The sequence below is a fragment of the Callorhinus ursinus genome, unplaced genomic scaffold (genome assembly GCF_003265705.2).
Source record: "Callorhinus ursinus isolate GAN/ISIS: 27379988/994484 unplaced genomic scaffold, GSC_fseal_2.0 scaffold58, whole genome shotgun sequence".
Classification (NCBI taxonomy): Eukaryota; Metazoa; Chordata; class Mammalia; order Carnivora; family Otariidae; genus Callorhinus; species Callorhinus ursinus.
The window spans coordinates 8509815-8529623 of NW_027397120.1; the positions used below are offsets into that span (position 1 = coordinate 8509815).

Here is a 19809-nt window from a genome sequence, read left to right on the forward strand (position 1 = left end):
TTCACTGCCTGGTTCCTGCTCCCATGCCCCCCCCATTTGAGGCGTGGCCCCCCTCTGGCAGAATCCGGCAGGAGCACTGTTGCTCACGGTGCCACCTGAAGCCTCCTGGGGTCTCCTGCTGCGTCATGTGGCAGTGGCACCGTTACCCCCCTCTTGGTGCTCCTCACCACGCTGGGCTCCAGTCTCTCTGCCCCTCCCGCCCCAGCACAGATGGCTGATGCATGTGTATCAACCCAGGCAGCCGCGTGGCAGACGTGGGCAGGGCCAGGGAAGCAGCGTGGCAGTGTTTGAAAGCCCAGAGCCGAGAATCTGGAGGCCAGGATCCGAGGTCCAGCTTTATCGCTGGCAGGGATGCCTGGGAAGGCTCACCTCCGGTCTCAGGGCCTTGGCTTCCTCTTTGAGGACTTCCTCAGGGGCGGACTGGATGGCGTCTCGGGGCCTGGCAGGTCTGAGTCCCTCTGATGGCAGCCCCTGGGCCAACTTATTTTTTTTCTTTTCTTTTCTCTTTTTCTTTTTCCTCTTCTCTCCCTCCCTCCCTCCCTCCCTCCCTCCCTTCCTTCCTTCCTTCTTCTTTCTTTCTCTTTCTTTTTTTTCTTTCTCTTCCTTCTTTCCTTCCCCTTCCCTTTCTTCCCTTTCTTCTCTTGATTTTATTTATTTGAGTGAGTGAGACAAAGAGCTCGAGTGGGGGGGAGGGGCAGAGGGAGAGGCAGACTTGCCGCAGGGAGCCCGATGCGGGGCTCAATCCCAGGACCCCGAAATCACGACCTGAGCTGAAGGCAGACGCTCAACCTACTGAGCCACCCAGGCACCCGCCCCTCCCCGCCCTGGACCGACTTTCTTCCCTAGCGGCCTGCAGAACACCCAGGGGGGCTCCTGTCTTGCCAGGCTCCCCCAGCATCCTGAGGCCAGAGGGCTTTTTTTCCCCTGCAGGGGTTTGTCATGGATGGACAGATAGCCCACCTCCTCAGGTCCCCATCTCAGCAGTGAGCCACATAGCTTTTTAAACGTGCCTCTTACAGGAGGGATTTCTCACACTTGTAGTAGAAATAGCTTTTGCTTCTCCTCCAGAGTTTGTGTTTTCTTTCACCAGGGGCAGATTTGAGGAGACGGGTAGCATCGCTTGGAGACTTCCAGCCCCACGGTGGGCTGGGCGGTGAGAATAGCAGCCTGGGAGTCCCGAGGCCTGGGATCCGGCCCCAGAGCTGCTGTTAAAGCTCTTATCCACAGGGTCGTTGGTCTGGACAGGGAGGCTTGCCAGGGGCCTGCCCATGTGCCAGCATCTTCTTCCAGGGGCAGCTTCAACCAAACTGTGTTTGGTAGCTGTTCTCAGAACTACCAGTTTTGCTAAGAATGGAAAACAGTAGATTTTTTTTTCCCCTATTTATATTGCCTTGCTCATTAGCATGCACAATACAAAGGCCAGAGTTGCTGAAGCAAAATCACAAAGTTCTGATTAATTTGCAGAGCTTAACCACGGCTTGCTCTGAAATTTCTAACCCATAGCACTCCCTGGCTGAGTCACACTGTGGAAGGATCCTTAATTGGAAACAGCCTCAGACAGTAGCATGGACAGCAACAGAGAGAAGGAATATCAGAGCACAAACAGCCAGAGAGGAAATGCCGACGGGAAGGGCAGTTGGCACACTGTTGACGTTGAGTTGACTGCATCTGTCTGGACATGCCCGGGGGGGTGCACTGCGCTAGGGGGGAGGGGTTCAAGGGGAAAATGGAAAACGGGAAGGGTAGATTTAGAAAATCAAAAACTTGCCTTTGAACATCTGTCTTTGTTTTTAACAAGCGTTGTCCTTTCTAGGTTGCCCACCTCTTGGTCTGGAAACCTTAAAAATCACAGACTTCCAGCTTCATGCGTCTACTTCCAAGCGCTACGGCCTCGGGGCGCATCGAGGGAGACTCAACATCCAGGTACCAGCGACAGGAAGGATTTTGGTTGCGTTGCTAGTTGCTCAGGCAGGAGACGCAGCCCGCGGTTGGTTGAGCTTGGGTCGGATACCCTGTACGATGTTTCAAAAGCATTAGCCCCACCTCTCCCACCAGGAAGAGCTATGCCTCAGATCCTCGTCTTAGAGAGACAGCCCTGAGGTGAGACTCAGGATAATTGTCTTCTGCAAAGGGCACTTAGTACAAAGGATGCTGCCCGGTACCTGGAGCCGGGTCGGCCCGCCTCCACCTCTTGAGCTCGTCCCCTTTGTGTGATCTCTCTGGACCGGGCAGGAGGAGGGCGCTGGACTCCAGTAGGCATCGGCAGCCAGTGGCTTTTGTTCCTCTTCCGCGCCCCCAACCAGTGCTCCTCACCACCATGCACACCTCTTCTAGACTGTTCTGTGGCTCCCCCCAGGACCCTTAGTGGCTTTCTTGGAGCCCAGCACCTCGTGTCTTGGCCTCCTCCTCTGAGGCTCAAGGGTCATGTGACCTTGGCCCTCACTACTGTCAAGGTCCTGCTCCAGGAAGGTGAGCTCCTCCTTGCACAATTTATATACCATGCGGTTCTTGACCTCTTGCCTCTTCTCAGGCGGGTCCCCCTGCCTGCAGCCCCTTGCCCTCCACCCTGCCAGGCAGCCTAAGTCCTGCAGTGTCCGTGATGATCAGTTCCTCATGCTGCTCTAACAGTTTATCATAAATGCGGCCACGTAGGCCACCCACACTTAACTCTCTTCCAGTTCTGGAGGACAGAAGCCCCAATGGGCTAAATCAAGGTGTGGGCAGGGCCGTGTTCCTTCTGGAGCTGGAGGGGAGGGCCCATTTCTTCACCCTTCCCAGCTTCTAGAGGCCCCTGCATTCTTTCTAAGTCTCTGATCCTTCTTCTCCTTCCCTCTTCCACTTCTAAGGAGCTCGCGATGACACTGGGTCCTCGTGGATGTTCCAGGATCATCTCCCATCTCAAGCAACCTTAATTACATCTGCAGCCTTCATTTCCGTTTACCAGATAGCCCTGACCGTTCCCAGGTTCCAGGATTAGCGAGTTGGCATCTCTGTTGGGGAGGGGGCGTTATTCCACCAGCCCATGCTCGAGGCCTTTCCCCTCCTGCTCCAGCCCCTACCATTCCATCCCAGTTCAGCGTTTGGTCATGCGCTGTCCTGGGTGCGTGTCTGGTATCTCGCTGTCTTTCCCCAGCTGCTCCATAACTCCGTGTGTGTGTTCCAAACCCCTTCTGCGCATGCGCCATCTCATCCAGCCTCCTGGGAGGGAGGTGGTCCTTCATCCCTGAGACGTGGGGCCGTCCAGGGTAGCAGCTTCTGAGCGACAGCGCCAACACCTCGTGCTCTCGGCGGTCTCTGTAAGCCTGCTGCGGGCAGCCGCTGTGCCGGGAACCGGACGAAGGCGGACGAGACCCCCTGCCCGGGAGCTCACGGGCTCGGAGCCGAGCTCCGACTCTGCACGTCCGCTCTTCCCTCCTCGCTCGACACTCACCCGCACCCAGAGACTTTGAAGCCGCTCTACTGGCGCCACTTTGCAGGCCAGGATTCCAGCAGAATGTTTCTAGAACTAACTTTCATGAAGTCCGAAGTTTGGTTTACATAAGTAGTATTGTTTTTTTAATAAGAGCTGATAAGAAACATTTGGATGTGTGCAACTGGACGTTGTGTTTTTCAAGAGGCTGAAGTCTCCCAAGTTTCACCAGCGTGACCAGTAATAATGGGAGGGCCTGCAGCTCCGTGAACAGGGTCCAGGCTTCCATGGAAGTAAACTCGGGGCTAGCAGGGCTGGATCCCAGGGGGTGTGGGCCTGTTTTGTGTAGCAGTGAGAGGAGCTGTCAGCTAAGGCCTTGAATGCTCTCTCGATAAATGAAGTTATCCTTTATTAAAGAGGAAGTGTTCACATTTATCCATGCTTTCAGTCAAAAATTGGAAGGCCTGTTAGTCCTGAGTTTGTTGGTGGGTGTAGCGGGAGGAGTTGTGTTGTTCCAGTTGGGATTCTACTCCTAGAGTGGGCGGGTGGAGCATGGGGGGGTGGTGGCGGTCATAGTGCAGGGGTCCTAGGCATGTGGAGTTCAGACCTTGGCCTTGACTTCACACTTCTAGATTTTGGGACCTTGGAACTATTACCTTATGGCTCCAAGCCCTTGCTGCCTCACCAGAGAAGAGGGAGTCCTGAGAACTTAGAGGATTTGTTGAGCAGTGAAATTAGGTGATTTATAATTTTAAAACACTTACTGGATCATTTTTCACTTCTCTGCTCATAGCTTCTGGTAGTTTCCAGGTTCTCTTGGAAACTCCCAGCGGGCCTTGTGTGACTGGCCCCTCTTAATTGTTGTGCGGCGTTGTTGTCCCTCCCTGAATGCTGTCTCCTTGGGTGTTAGCTGCCCTTCCTTGAGCAGAAGCCCCAGGTTAGAAGGGGCTTGGTCTTTCCTCTCCCTTCCTCCCAGCCCAGAATGTCACCCGGCACACAGGACATGCACGGTGGGGGTCATGTGAAGACCTGGCTGAAGGGGAGATGGAGGGTGTTCCCTGCCCTGCCTTTACTGGGCGCAACAGGAGGGCCCTTTGGTGGACGGTCATCCAGCAGGAGGCAGCTGGCCAGGCCGTCCTTAGGTCCTCATCATCTTTCCTGGCTACTTCATCCTCCACCCAAGGGAGGCACAGCCCAGGGAGAAGGAGGCGCCCTGGGCTAGAAGTGTGGACAGACCCACCTTCCTGACTTGAGGCAAGGGGAAGTAGGAGAGTCATTGAAAACCTCTCCAGTGCTGTTTGTCCTTAGGGGGATTTAGGTTTTTTTTCTTCAGTGGTGTATCATTTCCCCAAATGCTCTCCGAACAATCTCTGCACCTGCTCTTACAATGCGGAGTAGCTGCTTTAACAGGCCAGCTGCTTACCCCCAGCCCTTGGGTGGCTCCACCCCCGTGGGTGAGGTGGTGTCAACCACAGAGGGTGGAGTGTTGCCTGCAGCTGTGTGAGGGCCTTCAGCACAGCCCCCACGGGGAAATGATGACCGGGTCGGGGCCTCTCTTGTGGTTCTCAACTTCCAGAATCGGTGCCCCATGAAGCCTGATTTCACCGCCACAGGTGCTCTAAAATACATCTTCCCCCACAGACCATTTGAAATGCGGTTTAAAAATATCATCTGGTCTCACTGTGGAGTATTTTGTAGGTGTGTCAGGCTAATGGGATTTGATGTGCGAGAAACACCAAGGTGTCAGAATTAGAAACTGTTCAATTGCCGAGGTTCAGGATGTGAAGGGGGCGGCCCGCCCGCCCCTCCCCCCCGCCCCCCCCCCCCCCCCCCCCCCCCGCAGGCTCCGCCGCGGTCCACCCGGGGCCCGGGCAGTGCAGGCTTGCCGCGCCTCCTGGGTCCGCTGATGACCAGCTCAGCGGCCCTAGGCAAGAGGCCGCCTTGTCTGAGGCTTGGTGTCTTCATCAGAGAATCGAGGCCCTGCCACCAGCACTGCCTCCTTCTCAGAACGTGAGGATCCAACAGAGTAAAGAAAGAGAACTGTCCTCAGCAATTTCCAGATGCCCTGTTTGCGACCATCAGAATTCATTCACTCCTCCCACCCCTGGGAAGCGCCCATTATGTGCCAGGAACCGTGCTGTACTGTGGAAGGGCGAGGACGAGCTGCTCCTGTGTACCCCCTTCCCTCAGATGCCCAGGGACAGCGGACTCGGCTCCGGGCCGAGCACATTCTGCCCAGTAGTTCATTTATTCCACGATGGGAGACAAGCACTCTTATTACCGCTGTCTTGGAGAAAACAGACGCACGGATCAGGAGAGTAACTCAAAGTTAGCGTTCCCCGGGAGAGGCAGTGCGTGAATCCAAGCTACTTTCAACCCAGAGTTGCTGCCCCTAACGACTCCACGAAACTGCCCCCAAGTCAGCAGATGGAAGTGTTCTCGGCACGTCGGGGGTGATGATTCGACTGCGTACACCTCTCGTTTCTGCCCGTGATCCCACCCCCATTGACTCACCTGTCACCCTCACCAAATGATCTTGCAGATGATGGGAATCTTGCTTTTCTGGGTGTTCCCACACTTGTTACCGCCGCGTCTGCCCACAGGTGTGTGCTTATTAGACGTGTCTGCGCAGACGCGGCGACGCTGGGGGGGACTGGGGGTCCCGCGAAGGCGTCGTGAAGGGGGCGGGGCCGGCTGGCGCGCTGTGGTCCGGCTGTTGTAGATTCGCTTGGCAAGACCAACACTGACGTCGTTTTGACCCAGAAGTAGCCCTGGTTCGTGTGCCCTCGTCGCCAGTATGTGAATGATTCGTTGGACCCGCTACCAGCCCCTGACCCCAGAGTGCAGCCGCGTGGCTGAGCGCAGAGCCTCAGAGGAACTCCCTCGCGCACGCGGTGCTCATCACTTCGTGTTCCTCTGGCGCACGGGGGTCGTGTGCCCTATTTTTGGGTGCTTATAGCGTAGTTCCTTTGCCCCCTCGCCCTTGTCCCCGCAGCCTAGCTTCTTTCTGTCTTGCTTCTCCTGCCTTCTAGCACGCTGCCTTCACTTGTAGCTCCTTTTTTTTTTAAGTCCAGTCCTATCACTGTGGCTGTATTTAATTTTTAGTCTTCTGATTACATAGATTTTGAGTAGTCTGGCTAGAACTCTTGTTTTTCCTGTGACCTCAGTTTTCAGAGTGCACATGTTGCAGCCGGAGCTTCTACTGAATTGCATTTGCCACATTATGGCGGAAAGGCTTTTCTTTGTCTTTGTCCTCTTGAGCCGCTATGACAATGTCCTATCTCCAAGGCCTTGTAAGTTACACAAACTTCTTTCTCACGGTTCTGGAGGCTGGGAAGTCCCAGGTCAAGATGCCGGCAGACCCGGTATCTGGAGAGGGCCGGCTTCCTGGTTCACAGATGGCCACCTCCTTCACCTTCTTCTGTGTCCTCAGGTGGTGGAAGGAACTAGGGGCTCTGGAGCCCTCTTTTATAAGGGCTCTGATCCCACGCACAAAGGCTCCGCCCTCCTGCCCTAGTCACGACCCTGAGACCCTGCCTCCTAACACCCTCACCTTAGGGGTTGGTTTCAAAATACGAACTGTGAGGGGACACACACACCGTCAGTCTCTGGCACTCTTTTTTCCTCATTTTAAGCAGAAGACTTTGGAAGAATAAAAGCACTTTACAACTCCACTTATAACCTCTCTTTTTTTGCAAGTGGAATTTTACTGATGTTGATTTAATAATGTAAGCTTAGAGAAGAAACACAAGTTCACCTTTCTTCTTACTGAGGGAAGACAGATCTTCCAAGAATTCAAGGAAGAGATCCAGGTCAGCAGGATGGCAAAGGCATGTCCTCTCCTGTGATTATCCCTCCAGCCTGCCCATGATCCTCTAACACCAACCCGCGTGGGAGCCCGTGGTCTCATTTAGCAACAACCACGGACTTCTGCTCCAGGAGCAGTCACAGGCACAGTAGAAACAAGCATTTTAAGTCTCAGAGAGAAGGTTTCGGCAATGAGCTCTAAAGTCACTCTTGGATCATCATTTGCCTCTAGTCGATCTGAGGAGGTGGCTCTGTACTCAGGCGGGTCATTTAATGGCAGCTCATCTGTCCTGTCCTGCCCTTGCAGAATCTTCTGAAGACCCCAAGAGGTGTTCCATGGCTCATAAACTAAGCAAGGTGGAGTCCAAGTCCGCTCCCTGAGTGATTTATCCCCCTAGCCGTTGTTATGTCACATGCTTTCGTTGCTGCAAATCCTTGAGCAAATCAGACCATCCCTTGCCACTTCAGAGGTCTGGGTTTCGATTTCATTCTTAAGACTCGAAAGCTACGGTAAGTAGGAGCCTGACATGGATCAGAAGAGCATGGCTGGAATTCAGGATACTACCATGATTCTTGCCTAGAGCTGGGAATGCAAGACAGTCTGTACTCAGATCAGCGTTTTGAAGAAAGAGTTGACATTTGGAGGTCACAAGAAAAAACTTGGCACCCTACGTGAACACCTCCAGATGTCTCTGTGGTGCCTGCTCACGGTCACGTGGCATTCTGTGGCCCACGTCTTGTCTCACTGGAGTTTGACCCCTGAGAGAAGTTCACCTCTGGTACTTCTCTCGTGAGGAAATGTCTGGTTATAATGACAGCATCTGTCCAAGCCATTACTCAGCACCACTGAAACCAATCACAGCTCCTCTTATTAGTCATTCTCTTAAAGGAATTCTCTGGAGCACCTGGATGCTGATATTAGGATCCAGTTCCAACATTCTGATAATCTTTGTACCTGAAATGAGGTGTAAGCCTTGAAGACGGCCGACGCCTGTGGCTTCGGATGCGCCCCCCCGGGAGGGCCTGAAGTCGGTTATAGAACAGTCGAACAGGTTTCATCCTGGTGTCCAAGCTGATGTGCGTGGGCACATCTCATCATCTGTCTCCCTGTCTCCTTTGGCCTTGAGACACCTGGTGGCCCACTTTGCCCAAATGTGGGGGCCGCTTGGGGTAGCACTGTTTTCTCAGATGTCACCCTGTGCCTGCCCCACTCCTGCTTTATCAGTGGAATCATCTGTACCCAGAGTCCTCCGACCCCCCAGCCTGTCTGTCCCATCAGATCGTTCCGCTTCTCTGGGTGTTCAGCCTCCAGTCTCTTTCTGGCTGCACCAAACCCATCTGTAACTCTGCAGGTCCTAGTGGGGGCTGTAAATGTGCTAGGTGCTGCAGAGGCAGAAGTAATCACAGTGGGGATGGCTTCCAAACCAAGGAATGTCCTGCTTGCTCTGATAAAGGGATTTTGTGCTCTATCTGGCTTTAAGAAGCAGTCTGGGAGACAGTGTTTGGAGGCCAAAATGCTGGAATTTTGGATGTTTGGATTTTTATGGGAATAACAGGACCAAAGATTCTAAATCATAAGTCTCTTGGCAAATTGAGAAGGAGAATTTACCAGAATGATGATAATGCACTGTTCTTATTCTCCAGAAGCTTAGGGCATAAACACCCGAGAAGGTCAAAGAGTAGAAGAACAGGGAAACAAAAGAAAGGGGCCCTTTGGGGCTCCCCAGCCTGTGAACCACAGATTATTAAGAAACCACAGGCCTTCTGGTTCAGATGCGGATTCTGTTACTTGCCATGTGAATTTTCTTGACTATTTTATTGAATCTCGTTAAATTGGTATTTCATTTCATCTTCAGTATGCTCGGAGGAAAACTGTTTTAGAGATAAGGAAACTGAAGTCAGAGGTTAAGTGACCTGTTCCAACCCCATAGCTAATGAGTGCCCAGCTGAGACTCAAATTCAAGGTTTCTGGCTGCATTTTCATCCTTTATTTTCTCCGGTACCCACAAGAAGGTTTAGCGTGTTCTCCAGCTTGTGGCCTTGGCTAGCATCCCATTCTGTGACTCATGTCCTGGACCACTGGCTTGAGCATCTCCCAGCACCTTCCAGGCCCCAGCCTGGCAGGGCCCAGAGAAACCTGAGGGGCACCAACAGTCATGGGCATGGGCCTCGCGGCCATTCGGCTACGAGCGAACTGGGCCTCCGCAGATACTGACTCGTAGGGACGGGCCCTCTGGGTTGTCTGCCTAGCCACGCGCAGGCCAGCCTGGCTGTCTCCTGGATGTGGACAGGAGGGGGTTGGTGTGCTAGGCATTCTGCACCAGGGATTCCATGGGCACAACACCGCACGGGTGGAGAAGCCTGCATGGGGGCGGGGAATGGAGGAGAGGGACAGGGAGAGGAGAAGAGAAAGGAGATCAGAGCAAACGCTTTGATTGACTGCGGGATCGGTTGATTGATTGATTGATTTCATTAACACAGACCTATCTCCGGTCCTGGGGAAACCGTGAAGAGCAAGAACAGAAATAGTGCTGATATTTTAGCAAATATTTAGGGAGGACCTGCCAAGTGGTGGTCCCCGTCTAGGTGCTCGGGATACTTCAGACACCCAAGGGACACAAATCCTTCCCATCTGAAAGCTTCCATGGAGGCACATAAAGCAGGGAATGTAATAAAATAGAGCTTTTCTAGTGTGTCAGAGGGTGGTGAGTGTTATGGAGAGAAAACACAACAAACTTAGAGCTGGCCGCGGGGGTCAGGAGGGCCGGCTCTGGGGAGGGGACCGGCTGTTGTTAAAGGTAAGCAAGGGTGGCTTCATCGAGGAGGTGGTCCTGGGGCTGAGTTGGCTTGAAGGAGATCATCAGGGAGTCAGGCAGGTGTAGGAGGAGCACTCCAGGCAGTGGGAATGGCTTGAGCAAAGGTCCTGTGTTGACCACAAGTGTGGCACTACCACGGAGCTGCAGAAGGCTGGTGTAGCTGGAGCAGGGTGTCGTGGGCGTCCCGCGGTGTCCCTGGGCTTTATAGCTGTATCACTCACATCTCTGTCTTTAGGGTCACATGGCGGTCCCCCATGTGCCCCTGCATCATCTTCCCTCTGTGTGTGTCTGTCTCTGTGTCCAGATTTCTCCTTCTTGCAAGGACACCCATCATCAGATTTCGGGCCCACCCTACTCCAGTCTGACCTCATCTCCACTGAGCTAATTTCATCTGCCATGCATGACTCATTTCCCAAATAAGGTCACACTCTGAAGTTGCAGGGATTCGGACTCGTATATATCTTTTTGGAGGACATAATTGAACCCATAACATTGTGATTCTCTATGCTCAGTAAACCTGCCTCAGACTGCAGATCAGTGAGACTTCCCTGTGGGTGGGTACTGGGGCTAACACTTGAAGCAGGATGAGAAGTGAAGAGGTTATCAGACAAAGGGTTGGTGGAGAGGGAAGAATTCCAGGTCAAAAGGAATGGTAGGTACAAAGGCCCTGTGGTTGTAGGGAACAAGATAAGATGTTCTCAATCATTACTCATCAAGGAAATACAAAATACATAATGAGATATGACACATATCCTTTAAGGAGAATGGACAGTATGAAGTGTAGGCAAAGAAGTGGGACAATAGAAACTTTTATACAGTGCTGAAAATGTAAAATAGCACAGGTTTGGAAATTTTTTTTTTTTTTTTTTATTCATGAGAGTCAGAGAGAGAGAGGCAGAGGAAGAGGGAGAAGCAGGCTCCTGCCTAGCAGGGAGCCCGATGCGGGACTCGATCCCAGGACCCTGGGATCATGACCTGAGCCGAAGGCAGACACTTGACCATCTGAGCCACCCAGGCGCCCAGGTTTGGAAATGTTTTTGGAATATCTGCTAAAGCTCAACATTCTCATACCTGTGTTCATCTGACAAATTTACTCTTATGCCTAAAAGAAATGCATTCATATGCTCGTGATAAGGCAGGGACGGGTAGGTTCATGGCACCATTATTCATGACAACCCAAAATGGTAACAAGACACATGCCCCTCGACATACAATGAATAAAGCACTCTATATGCGTATGATGGAATACTATACACCAGCGAAAAAGAATAAGTTATTGCTACCTGTGATAATATGGATTGATCTCACAGATATAACATTGAGCAAAAGAAGCCAGACACAAGAGAGTAGTTATGGTAAGTTTCATTTACATAAAATTTAAAAACAGAAAAACAAGTCTGGGGAAATGGAAGTCGGAGTAGAGGTTATCTTTGGGGGGCAGGTGATAACTGGGAGGTGGCCAGAGGGAGGCTGTGGCAAGCTGGTCATGTTCTACATCTTGATGTGGGTGTGGACATATGGGTGAGTATGCAGTAAAATTTATTGAACTTAGGACTTGCGCACTTTTTTGTATATATTTTATTTTTAAAGAATTTTATTTCAACTTTTATTGAAACTTGAAATAAACAGTAAAATCATGTGTCTGTTCTCCTGCTTTACCATCATATTTCAGAATTACCTTTTCTTTGCTGCTTAATAAATTTAATTCCAGTATAGCATACCTTGGAGATGTTGGGGGTTTGGTTCTAGGCCACCTCAGTAAAGTGAATATTGCCATAAAGTGAGTCAAATGAATTTTTTGGCTTCCTAGTGCATATAAAAGTTATGTTTACACTATACCATAGTCTATTAAGTGGATAACAGCATTATATCTAAAAAATAAAGTATATACCTTAATTAAAAAATACTTTATTACTAAAGAACGCTAACCATCAACTTAGCTTTCAGGGAGTCATAATCACTAGTCACAGATCACCGTAACAAATATGATAATAAGAAGTGTGAAATATTGTGAGAACTACCAAAATGTGACAAAGAGACAGGAAATAAGCAAATGCCATTGGAAAAATGGCACCAAGGGATGCCACAAACCTTCCCGCCACAAACTGTAAAAAAACACAGTATTTGTGATGTGTGATAAAGTGAAGCACAATGAAACAAAGTATGGCTGGGCAGGACTACTATTTAGTTACCAAAATGATTTTAATATCTTTACATAATGTAAACATCAGATTCTTTAAGGGAGTAAGTTTTAAAAAATTTTTAATTAAGGTGTAATTGACATACGATATTATATTACTTTCAGGTGTTTGATACAATGATACAGTGTTCGTATATATTGTTGATATTTGTATATATTGCGAAATAATCACCATAGTAAGTCTGGTTAATATCCATCCTTATACATAGAAGCATTTTTTTAATTCAATGGAAACTTTATTAAAAAGCTGGTAAATCATAGAAAGGTATATTTGATTTAAACTTTAAAAGTGAATGTTAAGAATATGGTGAATGAAATTAGGTGATGAAGGAGAAGAAGGGACATAGCAGGTAGAAATGAATTCATCACTGCCTATGGTAGGGAGTCAACGGGGACTTTCTAAGATTGTTGAATTAAGCATATTGCGCAAAGGTATGTTATGTAAGTTAGTAGTTATTAAATTAATAACTGAAACAAAGACATACCTTTAAAATTTGTAGAGGATAAGAAATGAAACTGATGAACATAGGGGAAAAAAAAAGAGAGAGGCAAACCAGGAAACAGACTCTTAACTAGGGAGAACAAATTGAGGGTTGCTGGAGGGGAGGTGGGCGGGGAATGGATGAAATGGGCGATGGGGATTAAGGAGGGCACTTGTGATGAGCACGGGGGGATGCAGGGAAGAGTTGAATCCCTAAATTCTACACCTGCTACAAATATCACACTGGGTGTTAACTAACTGGAATTTAAGAACTTGAAACAACCACCACAGAAAAACCAAAAACAACCCCCCAAAAGAGTACATGAAGAGTAAAAATCACTTATAGTTCCAATAATAAATAAAATATTTCAGAGGAGGTGTGGACTTAAAGCCAAGAAAACAGCTCCGTACTCAAAGATGAAGCACAACAAAAGAAGCAGGAAAAATACAGTATCTGAGAAAAGTTGATGACTCCTATGACGACAAAGAACATTTGTCAATGGGCTAAGTTGAGCACTCACTTGTTAGTAGAAGAAAACTTAGGTGTTATCATAAAGCGAATTCAACCACATGTCTCAGCAGATACAAACCCGAAACAAAGTGAGTTTTTCTTAAACAACAAGTGGCTTATAGTATATTTAATAGATTTTACTTTAAAGTGTTTGAAATTTCAAGCTCTAGGTATTTATTGACCAGTGCAAGGAACTATTTAAGACTTTGATTTTGGGTTTTGACAGTCACTTCAAAAACAATGAATATTTCTTTTCAACCAGCTCTACTGGTGATTGAGGTCTGAACTGGGACAAGATGCTCTGCTGATTTGCGGAAGGATTAGCTGATTTGTACCTGGGCAGTTCTATGGGTTTATCAAAGGTCTATCACAGAGGTTTACCGAAGGAGATACACTGGCAAGATGATGGCCCTTATATGGGAGATTAACTCTTAATCATATGTCACATCTAATATTTTTAGCTAAGGCCACCCCCTGTCCAGTGGCGGTACCTCGTTGGCAACATGTAAGGTTTCAGCGAGTACTTCTAAGATTTTCTCAAAGATATTTTAAAATAACCGTCACATTATTCTGTTTTTGTCCAGATAGTCCTGGGCTGTGTCTGCACAGTGGCAGCTCTAAGTAAGTTATCCTGGAATTGCTAAATAGTTATATTCATTTGGATATAACTTTTTAATTCATTCCAGATGCTTCTGTAGAGAGGCAGCCCGTGATTATGAATTACAGTGCACATCAATGACTTTACAACAGCATAGTAATTTTGAGATTTGTTGTTTTCTATATATACCATAAGGCAGAGCACTTTTCATGATGTCTAGCATGTAGTAGGAGCTCTGTAGACACCTGGAGAATGGAAGAGTAAACAAATCAGGCTTTCTTTATGCCATTGCCTTTCCCTTCGCTTTTTAAAATTAAAATTTATATTTGTAAGCAAGTAGTTTGAGAATCAGAGTGTTAAAGGATGATTTAAAAAAAAAAAAAACCAAGAGAATGGTGGTTGCCAGGGGCTGGGGGAGGGGAGGTGGGGAGGTGTAAGACAAAGGGTACTGACTTTCAATTATAAGAGGAATAAGTTCAGAGGATCTAATGCACAGCAGGGGACTGTGGTTAATATCATGGTGCTGTACGCTTGAAAGTTGCTGAGAGCCCATCTTAAGCATTCGCAGCACATAAAAGGTTAACCCGGAGGTGATGGATATGTTAATTATCTCGATCCTGGTAATCATTCCACAATGTACATGTACATTGTATACTTTAAGTATAGCAGATATTTATGCCTGATATATTTATGTAATATATTAAGTATATAATTATATTTGTCGATTATTCCTCAATAAAATTGGAAAAAGCAAAAAACAAAGGTGCCTTGCCTGTGCATCCCCACACCCACCGACCCCCTGAAGCCATCACAGGCTGTGAGTGAGGCAACTACTCCAAACTCCTTTTAATTGTTCCTTTGGGAATTTAAATATTTATTTCTATTTTTTTAGGTGGGTGGGGGTAGGGACGAGGGAGAAGGAGAGAATCTGAAGCAGTCTCCGCGCCCAGCACAGAGCCCAATGTGGGGCTCAATCTCATGACCCCGAGATCATGACCTGAGTTGGAACCAAGAGTTGGGTGCTTAACCAACTGAGCCACCCAGGTGCTCCAAATATTTATTTCTCAATAGTATGCACATATTGACATGTATTGGTTTGCACGTTTTTGACTTTTTGTTCTGAATTCATATTATAGAGGATGAAAATTTCAGCTCATTTTTCTGATCCCTTTACCTTAACCTCTTTAATCCTTCCAGTGAAATTGTATCTCAAATTTTGGGTAAATCTACATTAAAGGTTTTCATTATTAGGACTGTGTAAATAGTGCTTACTGCTTGAGCCCAGAAATAGTGCAGTTTTGAGCCAAGGGAGATACACTCGGTATCCTTTCTTGACACCTTTTTGTTTTCCTAGAGCTGCTTGTTAAAAACATTTCCCGTGCCCTGTAATAGGTCTGGGTCTGTAAAATACCCCCTAATACAATTTTCTATAAGGTCAAACCTGTTCAATGATTTTTAGTCTCAGAGTTGTTTTTTATGTTTCTGTAAGACATTCCTTTAGGAGCCCTTGACCTGCTGTGTTGTGAATGGCTTGCTTTCCAGATCTTTATACAGCTGCTCTCCTGGGACTATCTCCTCCCTCATTCTGGGAATTCTCTCCTATGTCGGCACCCTTGATTTCTGGATCTTGTACCTTCTTTTTGGTGTTCTGCCTCATTTTTGTGGAGCGCATTCGTCTTACAGCTTTATGGAATTGGGGAATGAGAAATTTTGGGGGGGATCTGTGAATCCGAAAATGTATTTTACCATCGCAATGGACAGTTTGGCCGAGTGTAAAATTCATGGGTGAAAAGTCTTTTCCTTCAGAATTTTGAAGTCATTATCCCTCCATTCTTTGAGCTTCAGATGTTGCTACTAGGACTTCTGGTACTATGTGGATTCCTTTGGCTTGGTATTACATATTTGTTTCCTCTCTGGAAGCTTCTAGAATCTTCTCTTCATGTGTGATGTTTTGAAGTTTTATAAAGATACATTTGGGTGTGGGTCTTATTCATCATAGTGGATTCTTAGTGTTTTGCAGACTTAAACCTTACAGATCTGGGACATTATTCACTTATAGTAATTTTGTTTTAATAATTTCCTCCCCCACTCTTCTTATTTTTCTTTGATTGCCCATTGTTATTGTAATTTTCACATTACAAGAGCTCCTTTTTCCTTTCTAAGAATACCCTTTCGTTTTATGCAAGCAAGAGCTGCTTCTTCAAGGGATCGTCATTATAATTTCTTTGAGATTTTCTTCTGTTCCCCATTATATTTTTAGTTTATTTAATTTCCGTTTGTTGGAAGCCTGGCTACCTTGTGTCCTGGAGCTGGAAGGAGGAGGTGAGCTGGGGTGTCTCACTCTTCAGCCTGCTGCTTTCCACTGACTGAGTTCTCTGTTTTTATCCATCATATCACACCTGCCCTCCTGTGTCTGGAGCCCCCAAATCCAGAGCCTCTAGGATTGTTTGGTTTTTTAAAGAGAAAAATTTCAGGTCTTCTGTGGGGTAGGGAGATCTGTAGACAGAGCTCTGTGGGAATCTATTTTTTTTTTTTTTTATACGTTTTGAATCAGTTCCCTGTTTTCAGCCCTGCCTCGCCTTCCAAGCTGCCTAGGAGTTTAGTTTCAGAGCTTTTTAAAGCCCTGGGTGACTTGCTTCTCACTGGTGTTCCCCTTGTAAGCTTGCATCTCCTTCTCTTGCTGAGTCATTCGGGACTCCTCCATCTGATTTCTGTCTTCATATATTGTAATTTGGAGATTATAAATGTCTCCCAGTTTTGTCAGAGATCTGACAAAATTTTGTCGGATCGTATTTCCTTATCTTGTTTCCTTTGGGGGGAGTTTTTGAGAATAGAGTGCAGAGAAATCAACATTTACTCTATCATCTTGAAACAGAAAAATCTCAGTTGTTTTTTGTTTTGTTTTAGAGAGAGAGAGAGATTCGGGGGGAGAAGCAGAGGGAAAGAGAGAACCTTAAGCAGGCTTCACACTCAGCCTGGGCTCGATCTCACCACCCTGACATCACAACCCAAGCTGAAATCAAGAGTCAGACGCTTAACCAACTGAGCCACCCAGGTGCCTCAGAAAAGTCCCATTTGATCTTAAGTGGATAGTATCACGTTTTCTCTTTGTTTTGGATTTAATAATTTCCACATTTATCTTAAGCAAAATTTAGTCTGTTAGATGCATTGGTGTTTTTTTTTTTAAGGTAAAGAAATGATGAGTATGACTTAATTGCCTAGAGAAAATTATATATATATATATTTAAGATTTTATTTATTTATTTGACAGAGAGAGACACAGCGAGAGAGGGAACACAAGCAGGGGGAGTGGGAGAGGGAGAAGCAGGCTTCCCGTGGAGCAGGGAGCCCGATGGCGATGCTCGATCCCAGGAGCCCGGGGTCATGACCTGAGCCAAAGGCAGCCGCTCAACGACTGAGCCACCCAGGCGCCCCTATATTAATTCTTAATTTACGGAGCCCTTCAGTGTACAAATTATCATTCCATCTTAGTGGTGTTTTCAAGACTAGCTTATACTCCAAGGAATCCCACTTTTTATTCCAACAACTTCTGATAGAAATTTCTCCAACATTTATGAAGTCTGTCCTGCATTTTTGAACAGAAAGGGATGAGTGTACCCTTCTCTTGGTCTCCCAGACGTCCTACTGACATCACGGATTGCTCTCTGCTGAAATTTGGTGACACCTCTGGGACTGGCCCCTCCTCTTTTGCTGAATCCTTCCAGGCGCTTGCTTTATAAATTCATAATTGATCTTGCAGAGGTAGCTGTCACTTCCCTGTGAGTCAGCTTTGGAAGGGGCCTTCCAATCTCCTGACACCTTACTGCATTTAATTGAAGGTCTAGTGTGCTCAGGAAGAGCTGAGATCAGCAGCAGAAGCAAAATACCCAGGCTGGCCCAAAACCCGGAGCCCCAAATTTAATTCCAAGTCGGAGTCAAGTAGACTTTGGTGGAATAGCATGGGGATAACTCCTCCACATTCTGTGATTCTCTCGGGGTGAAAATCCCAGGCTCTGTGGCAGCTCTGTTCTCGTCTTCTCAGCCCGCAACCGGGTATTCTCAATCTTGGCACGGCTGACACTTTGGAGGAGACACTGCTTTGTGGTGTGGTGGTATTGTCCTGTGCGTTGCAGAATGGTGAGCAGCATCCCTGGTCTCTGTCCATCCGTTGTCAGTGGCACATGTGCGCCAGCTGGGACAGCCAAAAATGTCTGCAGACTTTGCCACCTATCCCCCGGGGGACAACATGGATTCCTATTGAAAACTTTAGACTAGGAGTCTCCTCTTTTTTCAGATTTTGTAACTCTGTTCTGGATATTTGAAGTTGTAGAAAATGTGGCCGCAAGGGCCCGGAATGGTATTGTAATTCCTTATAATTTTGTAGAATGTGGGATAATTCATAAAGCACCCATATTTCCATAATATGCCAGATAGTCATTGTTTTAAATATACGGATAACTAACATTTGTTAAGTGCTCGCTTTTTTTTTTTTTTTTTTTGAGCCCACACAGGGTGCCGGGTCCTGTTGTAAACACCGTCAATACCCTAAGGGAGAAATGAGCGTTGCCCCCATTTTGGCAGATGGGGAAACTGAGGCCCAGAGCGTTTAGGCAAATTGCTTGAGTTTATACAGGGTGGAAGTGGCTGACTGGGATTCACACCGAGGCAGGAGGACTTCAGAGCATAAGCTCTTAACCAGCACTTTGTGCGGTGGTTGATTTTTAAGGTGCCGAGACCAAAACACAAGCTGCGCGTGTAGACTTTAGTCTGTCCATTCTGAGCACCAAGAGGGCAGGAAGGACTGCACACGTTTTCCACCTTTCCATTCCTCTTAGCCGGGCCAGTACCTGGCAGATCATAGAGGCACGGTGAAGGTTAATTTTAATAAAAGAAGTAAACACCAGTCTCACGGGTTGTTTACGCGAAAAGAGGAGCCCAGCAAAAACTAAGTGTTACGGTTTCTCAAAGGAAGCTCAATGGTGGTATTGATGTGCTGTACAGGTGTCTGTCACAGGGAGGATCCCTGCCTTTGGTGAGGAAGTGCAGGGACCGTGCCAGTAGCCTCCAGCCTGGGGCAGTGGTCTCCTTGTTGGCGGGCAGTTTTGGGAAATGAGAGCTTGGGTGTCAGAGAGTCACCCTCACTTTAACAAAGCCCACCCAAGCATGGGTGAATACCGGTAAGACACACTTGCATAATTTAGCCTTTCTTTGACGGTTCTAGAAGGCAGAACCTTGTAGCACTCCCAGGTCCCGATCACAGACGCCCCGTATGCCATGAGATCCCAAGGAGCTGGTTAATTGAGAGCTTGAGTTTCTGGAGAATGTTGACTAATGGGTGTTTCCCGTCACCTTCACCTGAGATGGTAGCGCTTTCAGGAGACCGTCATATGTGAGTGTTCTGACATTTCCCTCAAAGCTCTTTCCAGATTGTTTGAGGACGGGGTGGGAGTGCATGTATTATGGTTTGGTCCTGATATAAGGCTGATGTCAGCTGGCGCCGAGATGGTAGGGCCCCACTCATGGAAGCCTTGGCCATGTTGTTCATCTGCTGTAGCTGGACTGTGAGTTTCACAGCACCGATGCCCATTAGAAGTAAGGCTGCCCCAGAATTTGAGCTGAAAGGTGCTCAGAGGGAGGAAAGGTGGGCTGGCCTGTCTTTCAAACATCACTTAGACTTTTTTTCTGATTCTGTCTTTGTGAAATAGCTATGGGAATAGCCACGGGTTCATGTAGAAAGGGTCTTAGTGAATTAGGAAGCCTCACTTAGTTCCAATATCCTTTTTTTCCCCTTTTATCTCATCCTTCCTTGGAATTCTCTCTTGAAATGGTGATAATATAGGGAAAATTCCAGAGCAGAAATGCCACATGCCTTGCAAATTCAGACCAGAAGAATCTTTGGTAGCAGTAGTAGCCAAAACTCACCACGTCAGGTGACTTAAACGCCCGTAAATAAATCCTCACTAGATAAACCTGCCCTTCAACACCCA

At 47.7% G+C, this 19809-nt stretch overlaps 1 protein-coding gene across 3 annotated transcripts in view; it reads left to right on the forward strand.

Moving 5' to 3' along the window:
* The window catches only part of CPXM2 (carboxypeptidase X, M14 family member 2), a 139499-nt gene that overhangs the window by 32854 nt on the left and 86836 nt on the right, over positions 1–19809 (forward strand). For 2 of the 3 annotated variants that reach the window (XM_025880292.2, XM_073884660.1), the window contains one exon: positions 1814–1923. In XM_025880292.2, coding sequence (XP_025736077.1) covers positions 1814–1923 — 110 coding nt within the window. Of the gene's footprint in view, positions 1–256; positions 447–1813; positions 1924–19809 lie in introns of those variants that run through there. The other variant, XM_073884659.1, reaches the window with a different exon arrangement.